This window comes from Hylobates moloch, unplaced genomic scaffold, assembly GCF_009828535.3.
Source record: "Hylobates moloch isolate HMO894 unplaced genomic scaffold, HMol_V3 SCAFFOLD_9, whole genome shotgun sequence".
Lineage (NCBI taxonomy): Eukaryota > Metazoa > Chordata > Mammalia > Primates > Hylobatidae > Hylobates > Hylobates moloch.
In genome coordinates, this window is record NW_026652284.1 from 80208516 (window position 1) to 80225780 (window position 17265).

At 45.4% G+C, this 17265-nt stretch overlaps 1 protein-coding gene across 1 annotated transcript in view; it reads left to right on the forward strand.

Annotated features, from left to right (window-relative positions):
- The window catches only part of VPS13B (vacuolar protein sorting 13 homolog B), a 915321-nt gene extending 898237 nt beyond the window's left edge, over positions 1-17084 (forward strand). Inside the window, exons 58-62 of the mRNA XM_032760928.2 lie at positions 1218-1388; positions 7787-7963; positions 10289-10391; positions 10950-11199; positions 14954-17084. Of these exons, the coding sequence (XP_032616819.1) occupies positions 1218-1388; positions 7787-7963; positions 10289-10391; positions 10950-11199; positions 14954-15202 (950 nt within the window). The 3' untranslated portion in view covers positions 15203-17084. The remainder of the gene's footprint in view (positions 1-1217; positions 1389-7786; positions 7964-10288; positions 10392-10949; positions 11200-14953) is intronic.
- Positions 17085-17265: the final 181 nt, after the last annotated feature.

Below are 17265 nucleotides of genomic sequence, written 5' to 3' on the forward strand. Positions count from 1 at the left end.
TTCCCTTAGCAAAATCTGTTTGGTTTGTTGGCATCCCTATGTGTGTGTGCGCGCAGATATTTTTCTTTTCAGATTACTGGTAAAGATGCAGCTGCAAAAATGACATTGAGCATTTCTTCCTGAAACTGGACCTGCAATAACACATGAGCTAGTTTGTTAGTGTCCAGATCTGTCCATGAAAGTCACTCAGTTCCCCTCACTGAGATGTGTGCAGACCTGCTAGAGGAATTGTGGCTGTTGTGAGCAAATGCTGAAATAGCCCTTCTTAGGAAAACCAGACAGATTCATGGCTCTCACATGATTTACTCCCTTTATTCCCCTCACTGGTTTTTCAGTTAACATCCTGAGTATCAAAATTGCACATATTCTCCATGGCACAATAATTACATCCTCAGAATGGCAAACGATAAGGTTTAGTATCTCCCCCTTTGTTATGACTGAAGTTATATGGAGGGAATAAAATTTATTCCTAAAGTTGAAATATTTCTTTATAATCTTTCTAAAACTCAGCAACATAACTTTACCCTTTAAAATCAGAGCAGGCAGATTTTAACCTTCAAAATTGGGCCTCAATGAAGTCATCAATACTGTTTTAACCAAACCTTGACAAATTAAATTATAGTGAAGGATAGTTTCATGTGAAACTCTAGGCTGCATTCTGCACCTGCAATTCTTACCCTTTGAAGAGTGGCATCACCCCTGTGGGCAACTGTTCCTCTTTACCTCATTTTCTTGTTTATTTCACTGTATCTTATCTTATTTGAGACAAGGTCTCAGTCTGCCACCCAGGCTGGAGTGCAGTGGTGCAATTGCAGCTCACTGCAGCCTTGATGTCCTGGGCTCAGGCGATCCTCCCACCTCAGCCTCCTGAGTAGCTAAGACTACAGGTATGCACCACCACACCCAGCTAATTTTTTAACTTTTCATAGAGACAGGGTTTTGCCATGTTGCCCAGGCTGGTCTCGAACTGCTAGGCTCAAGCAATCCTCCTGTCTTGGCCTCCCACAGTGCTGGGATTACAGGTGTGAGCCACCACCCCAGTTGTTTACCTCTTTTCTTAGGCTCTTTCTTCAAATTGCCTGAGAGGGAGCCACCATCACTTGTCACTGGGCATGTCCAGGAGGGGCCACAGGTGCTCCCGCTGCCTCTGAAACTACTGCCTTGGGGTCCATCATGTATGTGACAAGGAGGCTAACCCCATGCTCTTGTTCCCTCAGGTACCCTCACATCCATCACCAACCTGGCCACAAGCCTGGCCCGGAACATGGACCGGCTCTCACTGGATGAGGAGCACTACAACCGGCAGGAGGAGTGGCGGCGGCAGCTCCCCGAGAGCCTGGGCGAGGGGCTTCAACAGGGCCTGTCCCGGCTGGGCATCAGCCTGCTTGGTAAGGGGCTGTGGGGCCTCCCACTTGTCTGCACTCCAGCAGGCTGAGATGCAGGGTCTCCCAGGACTGGGCAACTTCGCCTTCTGCCTGGGAATGACCAGGAAATGCTCAGAGAAGGTAAGGCACTTGCTCTGAGTTCTACAGTGCGTGCCGCCGGGGGCTCACCTGCACAGCCTCACATGCAGCGCCTGTGTTTGCTTTGTGTATGAAATGTATCTTGGGCCTCACTGAAGTTCTTAAAAGAAATCCTAATTTGATAGGACCCGCTCTAAGCATAGTGGTGTCTGCAAGAGGACAGCAGCATCCAGCTGTTTGCTTTCTGAAGAATGTGATGGGCAACCCTTCCGAAGCACTGGCTCCTTCACTCCCACACATGCTGAGCCGCTTCTTTTGAGAAACACTAGAGCAAGGTGCAAATGTCATGTAAACTTCAGTGAGGAGCCCACTTTGTCCTTTTCCTTTTTTGAGATCAGCCTGACTCACAGCAATTATTGTTTGTAGAGCAGCCAGATGGTATAGTTAGAGGTGAAGATTGCTCTGCATATTTCAAAATATTACAAATGTTTGAAAATAAGTTGCTTTAAAAAATTTATAAAAAGGAAGCTTCAGAGCTAAAAGTTTGCAGGGCAGGATTTTCAAGGATATTTTTTGTTTATTTGTTTGCAAAAGAATTTAAAACTATATTGCTTGGCAATGTGCCTTCCGTGCATCTGAGGAAGTGTGTGCCTCCAGAGATCAAAGTGACCCAAAGCAGCACAGAGCAAAGGGTAGACAAGAGGAGTTTGAAAGGACTCGCCCTCTCTCTGATCTTCAGTTCTCTACAGAACTCCTCGACTGGCAACTGCAGCCAGCTGAGGCTCTGGGAGGAAGTAGTAAAATGGTACAAGTTCAGGTTAAGTTGCTAGAAATTATACAGGTAAAAACATTCAGTGGTGTGGGGCACTGTCATTTGATAATATGTGGAAAGTGGGAAGCTGGTGACCTGTGATAAACAAGCTGGGTAAAGGAGTAACCTTCTTGCTTAACTCAGTAACCCAAAGGTGATGGTGACTCCTTTGCGGAAGGCGGTGTGGCAGTGGACCCTGCCCTCAGAAGCCCCAGACCTTGGGCTAGGGTGTCCAAGTCCTTTCTTTGTGACCTCAGGCAAGTTCTTCTCTGAACCTGAGTTTCTCTTTTGTACATTGGGCCTGGTGATACCATTGTTAGAAGTAACAGTGGGTAGTTATATGGCAGCCACCATGCTCATGTTTGGTAAACAGAACCTATCATTATCACGGTATGGTAGCAAATGAACTACAAGAGTTGCCTGGTTTCCAAGAGTGCCTCAGCAAAAAGAAACATTTGAGCAATGGCAGGAATATTTTCGCTTAATCCAATGGATTAAGTGGCTGTAACCAGAGGAAGTGACAATGAGGTTATATTGAGGATCTCAAGGTCATTGTTTTGCGACTCTGGACCTGTTGATGCTATTAATTGGAGGCTTAAGTACCACTACTCTGTTCCACCCCAGCCCTTCTAGGAGCTTCTAGGCAAAGAGAGAGAGAGAGAGAGACCGACCCCTGGGCTGGCTGGCGTGTGGCTGTCTCCACCCCAACCCCCGACTCCCTTCCCGCCCGAGGGTTCCAGTCCCTTCCCAGTCAGAGAAACCCCAGCCAGTGCTCCGTTTTCAGTGTGTAAGATTGTACCCGATGGGAAAAATCAGTTGTGTGAGGAGTCACGAATCAGCCCTGATGAGGTCATCTTTCTGGGCGTGGGTCCTGTTGACAGGGTAAGTCATAACGCTCTGATCTTTGCTGTAGTCATTGTGTCTTGCATATCCTTATCCATGTGAGGGAATTCATTTTTGGAAACTGCAGTGGGCTCATGGGGTCTTTCTGCATATCTGGTAATTTCCAGAAGATTATTAATTCTTGGGGTAACATGAACCTCCTCTGTAGATGCTGGCTGCACCTGCCAACACTGGCCGGCCCCAGTCCCACCCCAGCTCACATCCTGAGCCGTGTGTCCATGTCTGGACTCTGCAGAGTTCACAGTGGGCATCTCAAGCTTGGCTCAAACCAGCTTCCTTTCCTGTAAGACTTCAAGGACTTCCTTTGTTTCACGTACTCTTTGGGTTATCTCAAAATGTCTGGTCCTGGAACTACCAGGTGTGTGGCAAGAAGAACAAAGAGGGGAGTACAACAAACTGAATCTCCTCACTTTGGAAAGTTATAGATTGGCCACCATTTAATTCTTCCCCAGAAATGGTGTTTGAAATTGCCATATACAATGCAGTGCCTAATTGAAGTTAGAGCCATTATCACATAATAATTTGAAACCCAGGCCGGGCACATGGCTCACACATGTAATCCCAGCACTTTGGGAAGCCAAAGCGAATGGATTGCTTGAGCCCAGGAGTTCGAGATCAGCCTGGGCAATATGGCAAAACCCCATCTCTACAAAAATAAAATGAAATACAAAAATTAGCCGGGCATGGTGGCACATGCCTGTGGGCCCAGCTACTCAGGAGGCTGAGGTGGATCACTTGAGCCCAGGAGGTCAAGGCTGCAGTGAGTTGAGATTGCACCACTGCACTCCAGCCTGGTGGACAGAGTGAGACCTTGTCTCAAAATAATAATAGTAATAATAATAGCTTTAAACCCATGCCAGTGAAATAGATATTCTAGTTGCTCAGTTTCTTCAATAAAGACAGAAACGTTAAGAACCCAGTTAATAAAAATATATTAAAGGAAAAGTTTAGAGTTGGCAAAGCATTTTCAAAGGTGTCATCTTATTTGATCTTCACAACCCTTCACAACTTCATAACCCTTCACAGCTTCATAACCCTTCACAGCTTCATAACCCTTCACAACTTCATAACCCTTCACAACTTCATAACCCTTCACAGCTTCACAACTTTGGATGAGGTAAAGCGACTTAGCCAGGTCAAACCTCCAGCAAGGACAGGAGCCTGGGCCTTTCCACCATGTCGCCTACCCCTGTGGGGCTCCAGGCTTGGAAACAATCAGGATGTGGGGAGATAGAACAATTGCAAGTCCCAGTGTAGGAAAAACACATTTCCCCCAAATGTTTATGGGTTCGGCGGCCTTCTTGACTCTGCTTCACCCTCATGGGGACACTATGGAGCATTATGAGGCCCTTGAAAATTAAAGCAAGTCTTTAGCTCTGTGCCCAGCCACACTGCCCCAGGTCAGCAGGGAAAAGTGTCTGCTGGCTGAGAGATGCTGCCGAGGCTTTTGGATGAGCTCCATGACAGTTTTCCAAAAGCAACGGCTTTTGGAAAAACTCTGTTTAGCCTGCAGTATTGGCATCAGCCTTGCCCACATTTACCAGATCTGTTCCCCAACACCCACACTTTCTACTACACTCTGGAGCCTGCACTGAGAAAGGATGTGCAGCTCCACGTCACAGCTGAGTTCTGCGTTTCCTCCCAAACCTGATGCCTTCTCATGAACACCAAAGCCAGGATGTCAAGAATTGCTTCTCTGACCCCCACTTCTTTTGGGATGCTTCCTGGTTTGTGACGCACTGCTGGATTCCCCAGAGACCACCTCCTCTCTCTTCTTGGGCACTCTTGGCTATGCCATCTGGAATCCCAACAAAACAGGCCTCTGCCAGGTGAAATCAGAAAAGTCCTCTCCGAGGGAGTGACTCGAGAGTTGCACATCCCAAGAGACAGCCCTTAAGAGTCATCCCTCCAATACCACCATCTGCCATTAGCAGACTGGTGTGTATTATAGTCAGTGCGGAATTTAGGAATGACAGGCAAAGTGCTTCCTTGTTGGTTTGTTCGTCTGTTCTGGTCAAAAAAGAAGCGCTGAGCTGGAATGTGCAGTACACTCTGTGGGTCTCGTTTCTCTCTGGAAGGGCGAGCTGTGGCATGGTATCCCATCTTATGCCTGTCCTTCTGATAGTGTGACAAAAAAATGCCAGAAACAAAATTACACCACATGGTAAAGGCAGCATCAAAATAGACACATCACCAGGAACTTCCATAGCTCAGTGACCAAGTAGTTTCTGCCCAAGGCTTAGGAGCAAGTCACAGAAAGAGGTGAGGGAAGGCCTGGTGGTTTCCTGCTCCACAATGAAGGCCTTCCTCCTCCTCCACCTTCCAAGGCACAACAGGCAATAGCTCCTGTGTCCTGTGGGGTGCAGCACTCACTCAGTCCTGGAAACCCCTCCCAGGCACGCTCTTCTGTCTTCACTGGCTTCATCAGATCACAGCCATCTCCATGTGGCCGCCCACCCCGCGGGCCTGAGGCCAGCAGACAAGTCTTGGGATCAGTTTCCACTCCTGAAAGCCTTCGAGCAGAGTTTTAAGTCTATGACAGTCCATAATTTACCAGTTGTGGGATTTAGCTGGATATACTTCAGAGGAGAGCCATTCCAGGCTCTCAGAGAAGCTGCCTCTCTCAAAGCAGGGCTGCAGGGACCATGAAGTGGCTGCTGGTCTCTTAGCCTCTCTGTTCTCCAGCTTGTGAGCACAGAGGTAGATAAGGCACCTGGTGGCTGGTGAGGTGTTGGTGTGTGTGACAGGCCAACTTTCCCCCTCAAAGGTCTGCTGCTGAGCCCGGGGCAGGTGGTTCCACAGCTCCCTCTCTCTCAGAATCTAACACCTTGTCATGGGACTCAGGCTTTCCACTTTTGGGGGGCTGCCCAAATAGTCTTACCTGTCAAAGCCACAGTAACTGGAGTCTTCACAGTGGCCAGAGAAAACGGAAGAGCAGAACAGAGGGGGCATCACCTGATACCTGCGTGCGCTGGAGCAGGTGGCTGTCAGCACCCTGTGCGGGTGACCGCGGCTGGCCCAGGCCCCACTCTTTGATTTGATGCTGTTCACTTTGATAATCTGCTGAGGTGACTGGAAGAGAAGACCCAGGGTTCCTGCCTGTCCCTCAGTGTGGCTGCTCTGACTTCTGATCTTCCAAATGGAGTGGAGCATCAATGGAAAACGAGGGGCGCTCCCAGCCGAGCGCCAGGCCTGACTGTCTGTGGTGCTAAAAGAGTGACCCTCACTCTTGATAGCTGGGGTGGCCTGGGCCTGCCGGGAGCAGCTTCCTCTGCTCACTCTTGCCGTTTCTGTAGGTTTGGCAGCACGACTCTAGGCTGGGAAACAGGTCCGTTGCCTCAGGTCATTCTGAATCTGTCAATGCATAAACTTAAATGTCTCTGTCAAAACCTAGAGGAAAGGAGTCCATGAAGAGCATTCCCTTTACAATTGACGTGATATGCACTAAAATTTCTACCAGGGGCCGGAGCATTTTCATCAGTTCTAATGGTTTTGAGTTGAAAACAGAATTCTGTCAAGAACTGTAAAGAAATTTTCCCTTCTTTCTGAGTTAGGGGGCCCTCCACTCCATCATGAAAAAAAAATCAGAATGGTGAGACTTTTCTAGCTCTCACTGTTGGCCTCTCAAAGCAGGAGTAGCAAAGGGGCCGTATCCACAGGACTGCCTGAGGGGCTCCTTTCATCTGTAGCTGCCTCAGGCTCAGTGCAGGAGATGGATGCCCTGTGCTACAGCTGTGGGAGCAGAGCCCTGAGGGGTTTTGGTCGCTATTCTAAGTGAGGAGTAAGTGGCCAAACCTCAATTCAAGTGAGAGAGAAAGGTTTTCCAAGATTGGCAGAGGAAGAGCCTGTTTTATAAACGGGATAAGCGAGTATGTTGGTGGTTAAGAGCTATGCTGTGACTCAAACGCTCTGTACACTTAACAGCTGTGTGACCTTGGGAAAAACTCCTTAACTTCTGTGCCTCAGTGTCCATATTTGGATAAAAACAATGTATGACTCCTGGGAATACGAGGATCAAATGATCTCATACAAATAAAGCTCTTAGCACAGTCCCCAGACCTAGTAAGCATTCAAGATAGATTACCTATAATCAAAATAATAATTACTATATCAATAATCACTCTCAAGTATTAGTACTACTAAATTATGACTGTTATGATTATTATTAAAAGTGGAGAGTTAGAAAGGGGCTAACCCCTTCCAGTTTTTCATCCTCCTGAATCAGTACAAATGTATTGGGCTGAACAGTCTTTCTCTGCTCCTGAGGAACTGTTAGCTCCTCTCTCTATACTTTGTTGCCTGACTTCTGAGGAAAGATGTATGGATGACACTCTGAATAGCCTGACAGGTTTGTTAAATTCTGAACTAAACTTCACAGATCCTGACTGTGTGGACCAAACTCCGTCTGAACATTGTATTTTGATGACGATAATAAATGTCTACTGCCCTTGGTGTACTTAGATAACTGGTAAATAAATGTGTAGTAAAGACCTTTATAATGAGGATGGGGACTCATTTTCAATCCAGATAAAACTGTGTTCCAGATGGAGCCTTTCATTTTCCGAGGATTTTAAGCCTCTGTGCTTACTGAGGGCTTTTGTTATTCCAGGTGCAATTGCTGGTATAGTTGATCAGCCGATGCAGAACTTCCAGAAAACATCTGAGGCACAGGCTCCAGCAGGACACAAGGCCAAGGGTGTCATCTCGGGTGTGGGGAAAGGAATCATGGGGGTGTTCACAAAGCCCATTGGAGGAGCTGCTGAGCTGGTGTCACAGACTGGCTACGGTAAGTCGGTGGAAAACCCGTCAGGCCAACCCAGATGTTACTGATTTGCATGATTATACCAAGGATTCCCTAAGATAGTGTAACCTTTCACATGGCAGACAGTGGCTATCTTTCTTACCTCTCTATGCTTATTTACACAGAGTAGAATTTTACTACTAATAATAAAACCACAGAATCAGGAAACCAGTTACTAGTTTCAGTCTATATGTCATAGAATCTTTTTACAGTACACTTGGTAGACCGTAATGAAAAGTAACCAGTTTAGAGGTTGAGGGCAGAATGGAGAATACAGCAGAGAAAATAATTAAGACTTTTTCCTATGATAAATGTGGAAGGAGAGATAGGTTGTGGGAAGATAACTTTAAGAAGCAGTAGAGAATGAGACAGAGTGTAGATGTGCACATGGATCTTTGGGTTTGGGGTGGCCTTCTCACCCACAGATGCCATCCTGCTCCTCGCAGCCAGGCCGGGGCAGAAACAAAGGGTCTGCAACTAAAAGCCCTTTCGCAAGGCAGACAGCTGTGGAGTGTGTGGGCGCATGGCACTACCTGCACTTGGATGGGGCGTGCCAGGGCCTCTCCCCGTGCAGCGGTGTGCACACATGAGTAATGGGTGCCTGTGAAAGAATTAGCACCTCGTCCCAGACTTATTTTCTGTGTTCTTGGCAGAGCACATTAAAGTGACTTTCCATAAACCTGTGGCTGGAACTGTTACCATTTTACCTAAAATTGGTGTCATCATTTTGGTCATGAAGCAGGCTGTCTAGCTACTATCACAAACCACAGAAGCGCCCTCCCGTTTGTCAGACATGCGAGCACACTGTGTCTGCGTCCGCATCTGGCCATAAAGCCCACAGGATGTTTCTAGGGAGGCATCCTGCTCCTCAGCAGGCCTGACAAGAGGCAGCCAGATCAGGGCATAAAAACAGCATCTGAAAGGAAGGGAGTGGAGATGAATGAGTGCCCACACTTGAGGCAGCCATCCGGAAAGCATCCTTTAAGAGACCACACAGACGCCAGCATGTGTTCCTCTTCGCTTTCCCCTCCTCGCCCCCCTCATTTCCCTCTCCTTCTGTGAATGACATTTTCACTCACAGGGGAACTGTCAATAAGATGTGCTATAACCTGTAAGTGGGAAAAGTTAAACTCTCCCTTATGATATGGACTCCAGTGAGGTAAAGTCAAGTCATACTTCATAAATTATTTTGGTTTTGAAAATGCCATTGTCCCTCACCATGTTTCCCAGGGCTGAAGAATGCTCCCTTATGTAAGAGGATCTTAGAGCAGAGCTTCACATGGCCTTTTTGGTTTCCATCACTCTTGTAAAACTTTTATTACCGAACTGAAGGTTTTACAAACCACTAACTCTTAGTCTAATGACTGTGCGTCGTTCATAAACATTTACAAGCCCTCAGAAAGCACACATGCTGTACCATCTTTGGCTCTGGAGAGTCTCTGTAAAGGCATATGTGGCTGCTGCTGGGTGCCCTCATTTGGTGCTGGCACCAGGGAGAACATATCATAAACCAGAGGCCCCAAGCGTGCTCATAAATGTATATGGATTCGTGTTTGTTTAACAGCTGGATTAAGTCACTTAGCATTTAAATAGTGTATCTAGGCAAAGGGTGTGCCTTTGTGTATATCTGTGTGTTTTTTATTGTTTGACTAGCCTTAGCACAGATACAGAAGTATTAAGGAAGTTAACCAACAATCTAAACTTTTTTTTTTTAGATACAGAGTTTTGCTGTCACCCAGCCTGGCATTTAGTGACACAATCATAGCTCACTGCAGCCTCCAACTCCTGGGCTCAAGTGATCCTCCCACCTCAGCCTCTGGAGTAGCTAGGACTACAGGCACGCACCACTATTTATTTTTTGTAGAGATAGGGGTCTCGCTTTGTTTCCCAGGCTGGTCTCTAACTCCTTGACTCAAGCAATCCTCCCACCTTGATTTGACCTCCCAAAGTTCTGGGATTACATGCATAAGCCACCATACCAGACCTATCTAGACTTTTTTAACACATCAATTAAAATGATGTCTAGGCTATTGTTCACGACCAGCTACTTTGTGTTTTTGCTTCCTCTAATTGCTAGTCTATGCTTGGACTGTGTAACACATTCATATTTTAGTTTGTTACTAATGCAAGATCACCAAGATTAAGAGCATTGTAATGTTTAAAGATTATCTATACACTTGCTTCCAAAGATGTGACATCATTTTGGATCTATAATATTTTATGGATGGCTCTGAGCAGATGACATCATTGCAGCATGAAACTGTTTTCCAGAAAACAAGTAGTAAAACTCCCTTACTTCTCTTACCACAGGTATTTTACATGGAGCTGGACTTTCTCAGCTTCCCAAACAGCGCTATCAGCCAAGTGATCTACGTGCTGACCAGGCTCCAAACAGCCATGTCAAATATGTCTGGTAAAATTATTGAGATACTTGCTCAACTTTACATCCATATTGTATGTTAATAGCTCCTGGCTTGCTCTCAAGCTAATGGGCCACGCTTCCAGGGAGCCCAGGAGTAGCCATTGTTGGCACTGGCATCTCAGGCAGCACAAGAGCACTGTAGAGGGACAGGAAGAGGCTGCTGTTGCCAGGTTTGGGGCTGGCTGCACAACTCCTCTGCTCCATACCTAACCACTCAAGGAAGGTCATACATTGGCAGAGAAGCCCAGTCTTGCTAGAGGGCCTGAGATTCCCTCTGGAACCAGCACTCTAATATAGAGGTGCTATTTCTAATGGGGAGAAAAGGAGCTAAGCAAAACCAAGGGAAATCTTTGTTCCCAGGAGGAAGCAGGTTCTGTTCATCAGAATCAGTTTGAGAATTGACAATTACATTTCAAGCTAACATGAGTAATTGGATTGGTGAGGGCCCTTTGCCCTTGGGGAGGTTGCCCCATTGGTAAATAATGAGCACTGATAAGTGACCATCTTTTCAAAGCTGGCCCCTGGCCTCACTTTTCTCCTTTTAAACAGGAAAATGCTTCAGTCTCTGGGCAGACCAGAAGTCCACATGGCCCTGGACGTGGTTCTGGTGAGGGGCTCAGGCCAGGAGCATGAAGGGTGCTTGCTGCTGACATCAGAAGTGCTCTTCGTGGTGAGTGTCAGTGAGGACACACAGCAGCAGGCTTTCCCCGTCACAGAAATCGACTGTGCACAGGACAGCGAGCAGAACAACCTACTCACAGTGCAGCTCAAACAGCCAAGAGTGGCCTGTGATGTGGAGGTACGTTTCAGAAAACAGGGCAACCAAGACTAGCTGGCCAGGGAGGTTGAGAAGCAGGCTGGTCACTGGTTCATTTCTGAGCTGCAGCCTCTGGAGTGGCTGCTGGAGACCAAGGAGAGCTGCTACCCAGAGGAGGGAGTGTGGAGGCCAGAGGGCCACTGCAAAAGGGCACTGGGAAGCCCCCATCCAGATATGCACATGAGCCCTGTACACGAGAGCCCAGCAGGCGACCAGCAGGACTCAAGGTCTAGGGCTAAGTCACCAAGCCAATTGAACAAGGCTGATCTGGCTTGGCCGTCATGGGACTGGGGTGCTCGATGGACAGGACAATGGAATTAATTACAAAATGAGTGGGTCGGTTCAGAAGGGATTGGGACAGCAATTCCTGGCAACTGCTCCACAAAGGAGGCCCCCAGGTCTGAAAGCCTAAAGTCAGGTCCTTGGCTGCCTGAGGCCTGCAATTGGCTGCAGGGTGCTAGAGGTCTGTGGGTGCTGGAGAGGACCAATGCAGAAGCAAGGGGCATCATGAAACAAGACTCTCCACTCCCTCCCCTACCCCCAAACCTGGAGACTTCAAGGGTCAACATTTTGTGAAGTGGTCTCTCTCTCCAATCCACTGCTTTGTATTCTGTGGCTGTGTTCTCTTTCCCACGGGATAGTTTCCCACCCCATAAGTACCACAGAATCTGCCCTGGGGATGATACTTAAGGCTCTTGGGGCAGCTCCATGGCTGGCTCCTGGCCTGCATAAATTAATGTGGAACAGATGTGCAGGCAAGGCATACTGGGTGTCAGGAGTCAAGGGTGAGCCCTGACCAGAAAGACCCCAGCTTCCTGTAGTCCAGCCCAGGGTAAACAGGTGCACCCACTGGAAAACTGCCCTCTGCCCCTCCTTCCTGGATGATGGCCTGATCCATGAGACCCTAATTATTTATTTACCTAAATAACAGACATCTTTTTCCACACAGCAAGATAGTGGTGGATCAGTGACAAACTGGAGTCTGCTGGCCCAAACCTGGGGACTGAGTGGCCCCAGCAAAGGACAGCAAACCTATCTCCAATAGGTTCTGCCTGATCCCTCCTTTCATTATTCTCTTCCTGGGATGGGGGTGTGTATCTCCCTCACACCACTGTTTGTTTGGGTAAAATTATCTGAGAAGATGGAAAGCAGCCAACCACAACAACTCTTAAGATTTCTCTAGTTTCTTGGATCATGATCATAGTCAGGCTTTAAGCTAGGGTTTGGCACCAGGACTACATTGCTGCTTCAAGTTGATGACTTTCTGAGAATAAACAGAGGTCAGATGTCCAGGCTGACTTTATTAGATCTGCCAGAATCTTCTGATCAGTTGACAGTAAAGCAGCGGTGATTTGGCTACAGGATTTGGCAAGGGATAATATCATTACGATTAAGTCTTTAGTCCTTAATGAGAAACCTCCAAGGCCCTGTGACCATCATTATTCCTTAGCTGCTTGGGAAATATTTCAGATCTTAAACTATTAAGACTGGACATTTCTTTTGCTGTTGAACTGTCTTCAACTGTGATCCCTCTCTCGTATTTTTGTTTGAGGCAGGTACTGTGGAGAATCATCATAGCTGGAAGGAAACAGACCTCAGTTTCCCTAGGGGTTGAGATAGCATCTGGAGTCACCACTCCTAAAAGTTGCCGAGATTATTGGGACTGTGGAATCAGAGGAAGCAACACTGGAGCTCTAGATACCATTTTCAGCACTGATTTTCCACTGCTGTCCAGGGCTGAAAGAGGGCTGTGATTAAGGAATGCCTAAAGCAGAGGTGGGAAGACATGACTGAGAGCAGGAGCACTGTGCCTGCACAGCCAAGGCCCGGCACTGGCTGGAAGGTGGATGGGCCAGTGTGCCGTCAGCCTCCACATTCTGCTTTCTCTATTCCACTTTCTCTCTCCTGAAGTCATTAATAGGAATAATTGCTACCTTAATCCTATGTCTATAACCCCAACCTCTCCTACTCACCCCCAAGAAAACTCAAGCTGCAGAGCGTCTTTGAGACTAAACCCTCCCAAGTGCTGTAATCCAGAGTATTTTCAACATGAGTGGGCGGGGGAGGGTGGCCAGCAGCGCTGCCTTGTCAGTGAGCTTTCTTGAGCTGTCTGGCTCTTAGTGCATCCCAACATAATCCACAGACATAAGGAAGCCTGTCTGCTGTGAACACTTCCAGTGAAGACTAAAAGCAGTATTTTAAGGTCTATAAATGACTTTTCTGGTTTTCAGCTTTTGCCTTAGATGCTAGGAAACACAGTTCCTTTGAATTTTGGAAGGAATTAATTTGTAGATGACATCATGCAGTACATTTAAGTATGGCAAGATTGAGATTTTTTTTTTAAGTCAGCATTTGCTTTTCTTGGTTAAATGCAACCAGTTTAGGGGTAATAATTGCTTAATATGCCTGGCACATTATTGAAATCCCTTATGAGAGGCTCAAAATGAGTCAGAAGGTCAATTTATTCCTTGGCTGGGTTCCTTTCACAACACGGGTTTTCCTCTGCTGCTGTTCAGGAGGAGCAATTAAAACTTTTTGTGTATTCAAAGCTTTCCAGCTGAATTCTGGCCCCATCAAATGATATCAGAGCTCTGGCTTTTGCCTGGTGGTGCAGAGCTTTCATCTGTTAGTGAATCTTTGGGGACCGTTTTTCCCCAAGCTTAAAAACACGAGATCCGAACTCTAAGGGATTCCTTACTTATTCTTTTAGCAAGCCTCTTTACTATCTCTCTGCCCTCGCACAGACTTTCTCCAGCTTTTAAGACACTTTGATAGCATTGTTACTGGACAACACACAGAACTAGAAAGTCTTTCTTTATCACTTCTTCCAGAGTAGTCTTGCCAATGTTCAGTAGGCAAAAACCACGGAAAGTTTAGTGGCTACCTGAGATTCACAAATCAGTGGCTTACAATTGCAAACTTCCCACTCCACTTGATCTACACACTAGATAGCTAAAGGACTTCAAGGTAGGAAGAATTTATAGTTTCAGCTGCCTTTGATGAGCGCTTTCTCAGAAAATCTCACTGAAGAACCTAGTGTATCTATCTCAGTTCTATTTGTGTTCCACTGAAGATGAGCCAGACTTTTATGAACCATAAATGTACTTTGCATCCTCTTTTTTTCCATAAAAATTTCCCCTTCTGCTGCCCAGCTTCTCTATTTTCTCTGGCTTTAAATCCTAGGATTTATAAAAGCAGAAAATGTTACAGTTCAAAAGGTTTTTTAATGCTCTGTCCAAAGCCACTGGTTTGAAAGAGGTGTTCTCCACTAAGACGTTCTATCTGAAGAGGTTTGGGGAGCTAGGCAAACAGCTTTTATTTCAGTGCTGAGTTTAATGTTGAATAGATTTATGTGGAGGAAAGATTTTTCTCCTTTTTTCTTGGGCTGGTTGCTAAAGAGCAATGACAGATGTTTTAACAGTGAGTAGAATGTTATCAAATCGTCAACTTCAAACATGGGAATTTTACGCAACACCAAATGCTTATTCTAAGGAGGCTGTCCTAAGTCTCATGCACAACTTTTAGTTATGTCTCATGCACAACTTTTAGTTATGCTGCTAAAAATTCCATTGTTATCGTTGCCATATCTCAGAGGAAAAAAGGAAACATTTTGGATTAATGGCTTTAATAGATGACCTAAAAGGCATAATGTACAAATATATGGAGGCAAAAGAACTAATTTTGTTCTGGAACTCTCATAAGGGTCTGGCAACTAATCTTTATTTTTGGATCCTAGGTAGATGGAGTCCGAGACAGACTGTCAGAGCAACAGTACAACAGACTTGTGGACTACATCACAAAGACATCTTGTCACCTGGCCCCCAGCTGTTCTTCCATGCAAATACCATGCCCTGTGGTGGCTGCAGAACCTCCCTCCTCCACTGTTAAAACATACCATTACTTGGTTGATCCGCATTTTGCTCAGGTCTTCCTTAGTAAATTTACCATGGTGAAAAATAAAGCCCTGAAGAAAGGGTTTCCTTGAGTCCCCTCTGAGGTGCTGACTCCTGCTTGTGTGATTTAGTTTTTGGGTTTCTTTGAGACAGGGTCTCACTGAATTGCCCATGCTGACCTCAAATTCTGGGGTTCAAGCAATCCTCCCACCTCAACCCAAAAGTAGCTAGGACTGCAAGCACATGCCACCATAAAGGGCTGCATTTTCTAAAAAAGCCTAGGCAGCTCTAACATCTGATATGGACACAAGGCCAACAGTTTCCTTATTTACATCCTTACCTCTAAAAGACAGATACTTCAAAGTGACAAAAACATGTTCCTTCCCCACTTAGAGACAATGATTAACAGGGCCCTATACGTTCTTACCACATACAGAGGATGCATTTATTATATGTTCTTACCACATACAGAGGATGCATTTATTTTTGCTCTATGACACTTGCAAAAATTTCTACTACAATTAATTTGGATCTATTAACTCTCTGTTCCATCATAGAATGTGGCCAGGCCTTACAGTGGAGAGCCAGAGTTAAAACTTCAAGTTGCATCTGTTTTGGGGCCGAGTCACCACCTTTGCCTCATGCTCCTTTGCTTTGCCTCATGCTCCTTTGTCTGCAAAGGTCTAGGATTCTTTAAATGAAATGCTTAGGACTTTGTGGCTTGTTACATTTGTCATTTAACTGCAATGCTGTTCTTTGAAAGCTGCTATGTGTATTTTCTCTGAAGTCTGCATTTTACTAAAATTTACAAAACAGTCTGATTGATTACTGTCCAGGTACATTTTAGAAAAAGTATTTTTCCAGTTTGTGTTTTACTAAGCAAACTTTGAGTAAATCCTTTGTCCTATATTGAATCCAGTCCCAAAGTGTTCAGGTGAGTTTCTCTAGTTCCATAAACAAAACATACATAGTGGGAACTCCCTGGTATGCCACAGAGCACACAAGAACCCCAATATTAATGCTAACAATCATACCAGTCCATTTCGTTTATTCTGTGGAACTGACTTGACAAAGCATGAAGATATTCCCAGTGTCTGATAATATTTTGCATCTAAGAATGGGTTTGACTCAAGATCTTGGGTTACCAAGATGTCTTAAATATTCAGTAAATATCTTACAGTCCAGTAGCTTAGAACATGTTTGCTGATTACATTTAAACTTGGGGCTACAGCTTGTTACTAGAATTTTGAGATACTAAGAGAATGCAATTTTAAATGCCCACTGGTTTGCTTTGGAGACAGGGTCTCATTCTGTCACCCAGGCTAGAGTACAGTGGAACAGTCATGGCTCACTGCAGCTTAAGCTCACTGCCTGGGCTCAAGTGATCTTACTCCAGCCTCCCATGCAGCTGGGACTACACCACCACAGGTATGCAACACCACACCTGGCTGATTTTTTAAATTTTTTCTAGAGATAAGGTCTCGCTATGTTGCCCAGGCTGGTCTCATACTCCTGAGTTCAAGCATTCCTCCCACCTCCGCCTCCCAAACTGCTGGGATTACAGATATGAGCCACCATGCCCAACACCCTCTGATCTTTAACTCTCACGTTGGGCATAAGAAGTCACTATATAATTGTTACTGGAAAGCAAGACTTAATGAACAATTCTGACTATGAAAAATGGCTCTTTCAGTTTGTTCTATAAATACTCGTTTAGAAATGTGACAGCTGTCAACCTCAAGAGTAACTATTTCTAAAAATGTAAATATGTATTAATCCTTGTATCTTTCATGGTAATTTTGCATATTGATATGAATTATATAAAATTGTTTAAAATAAAAGGTATCCTTGAATTATTGACCACCCATAGATGTCTATTGTTACCAGGTTTTACGATGCAAATTTTCACTAATACCTGGGTTTTTAATACAGCTCACATCACTGAATTTTACACATGAGTTTAAATCGGTAATATACAGGTTTTGTTATAATAAAGTTAATGATTAAATTAGCTTTGAATAAGTGTCATTTTTTAAAGTTCTCCAGTATAACTTTGCTTGCAATAAACATGAATTAAAGTCCTAAGAAGACCTCTGAAAAAGTACCATACTCTGCTTGTTATTAGCAGACATTACTCAATTCAAGTAACCTTTTC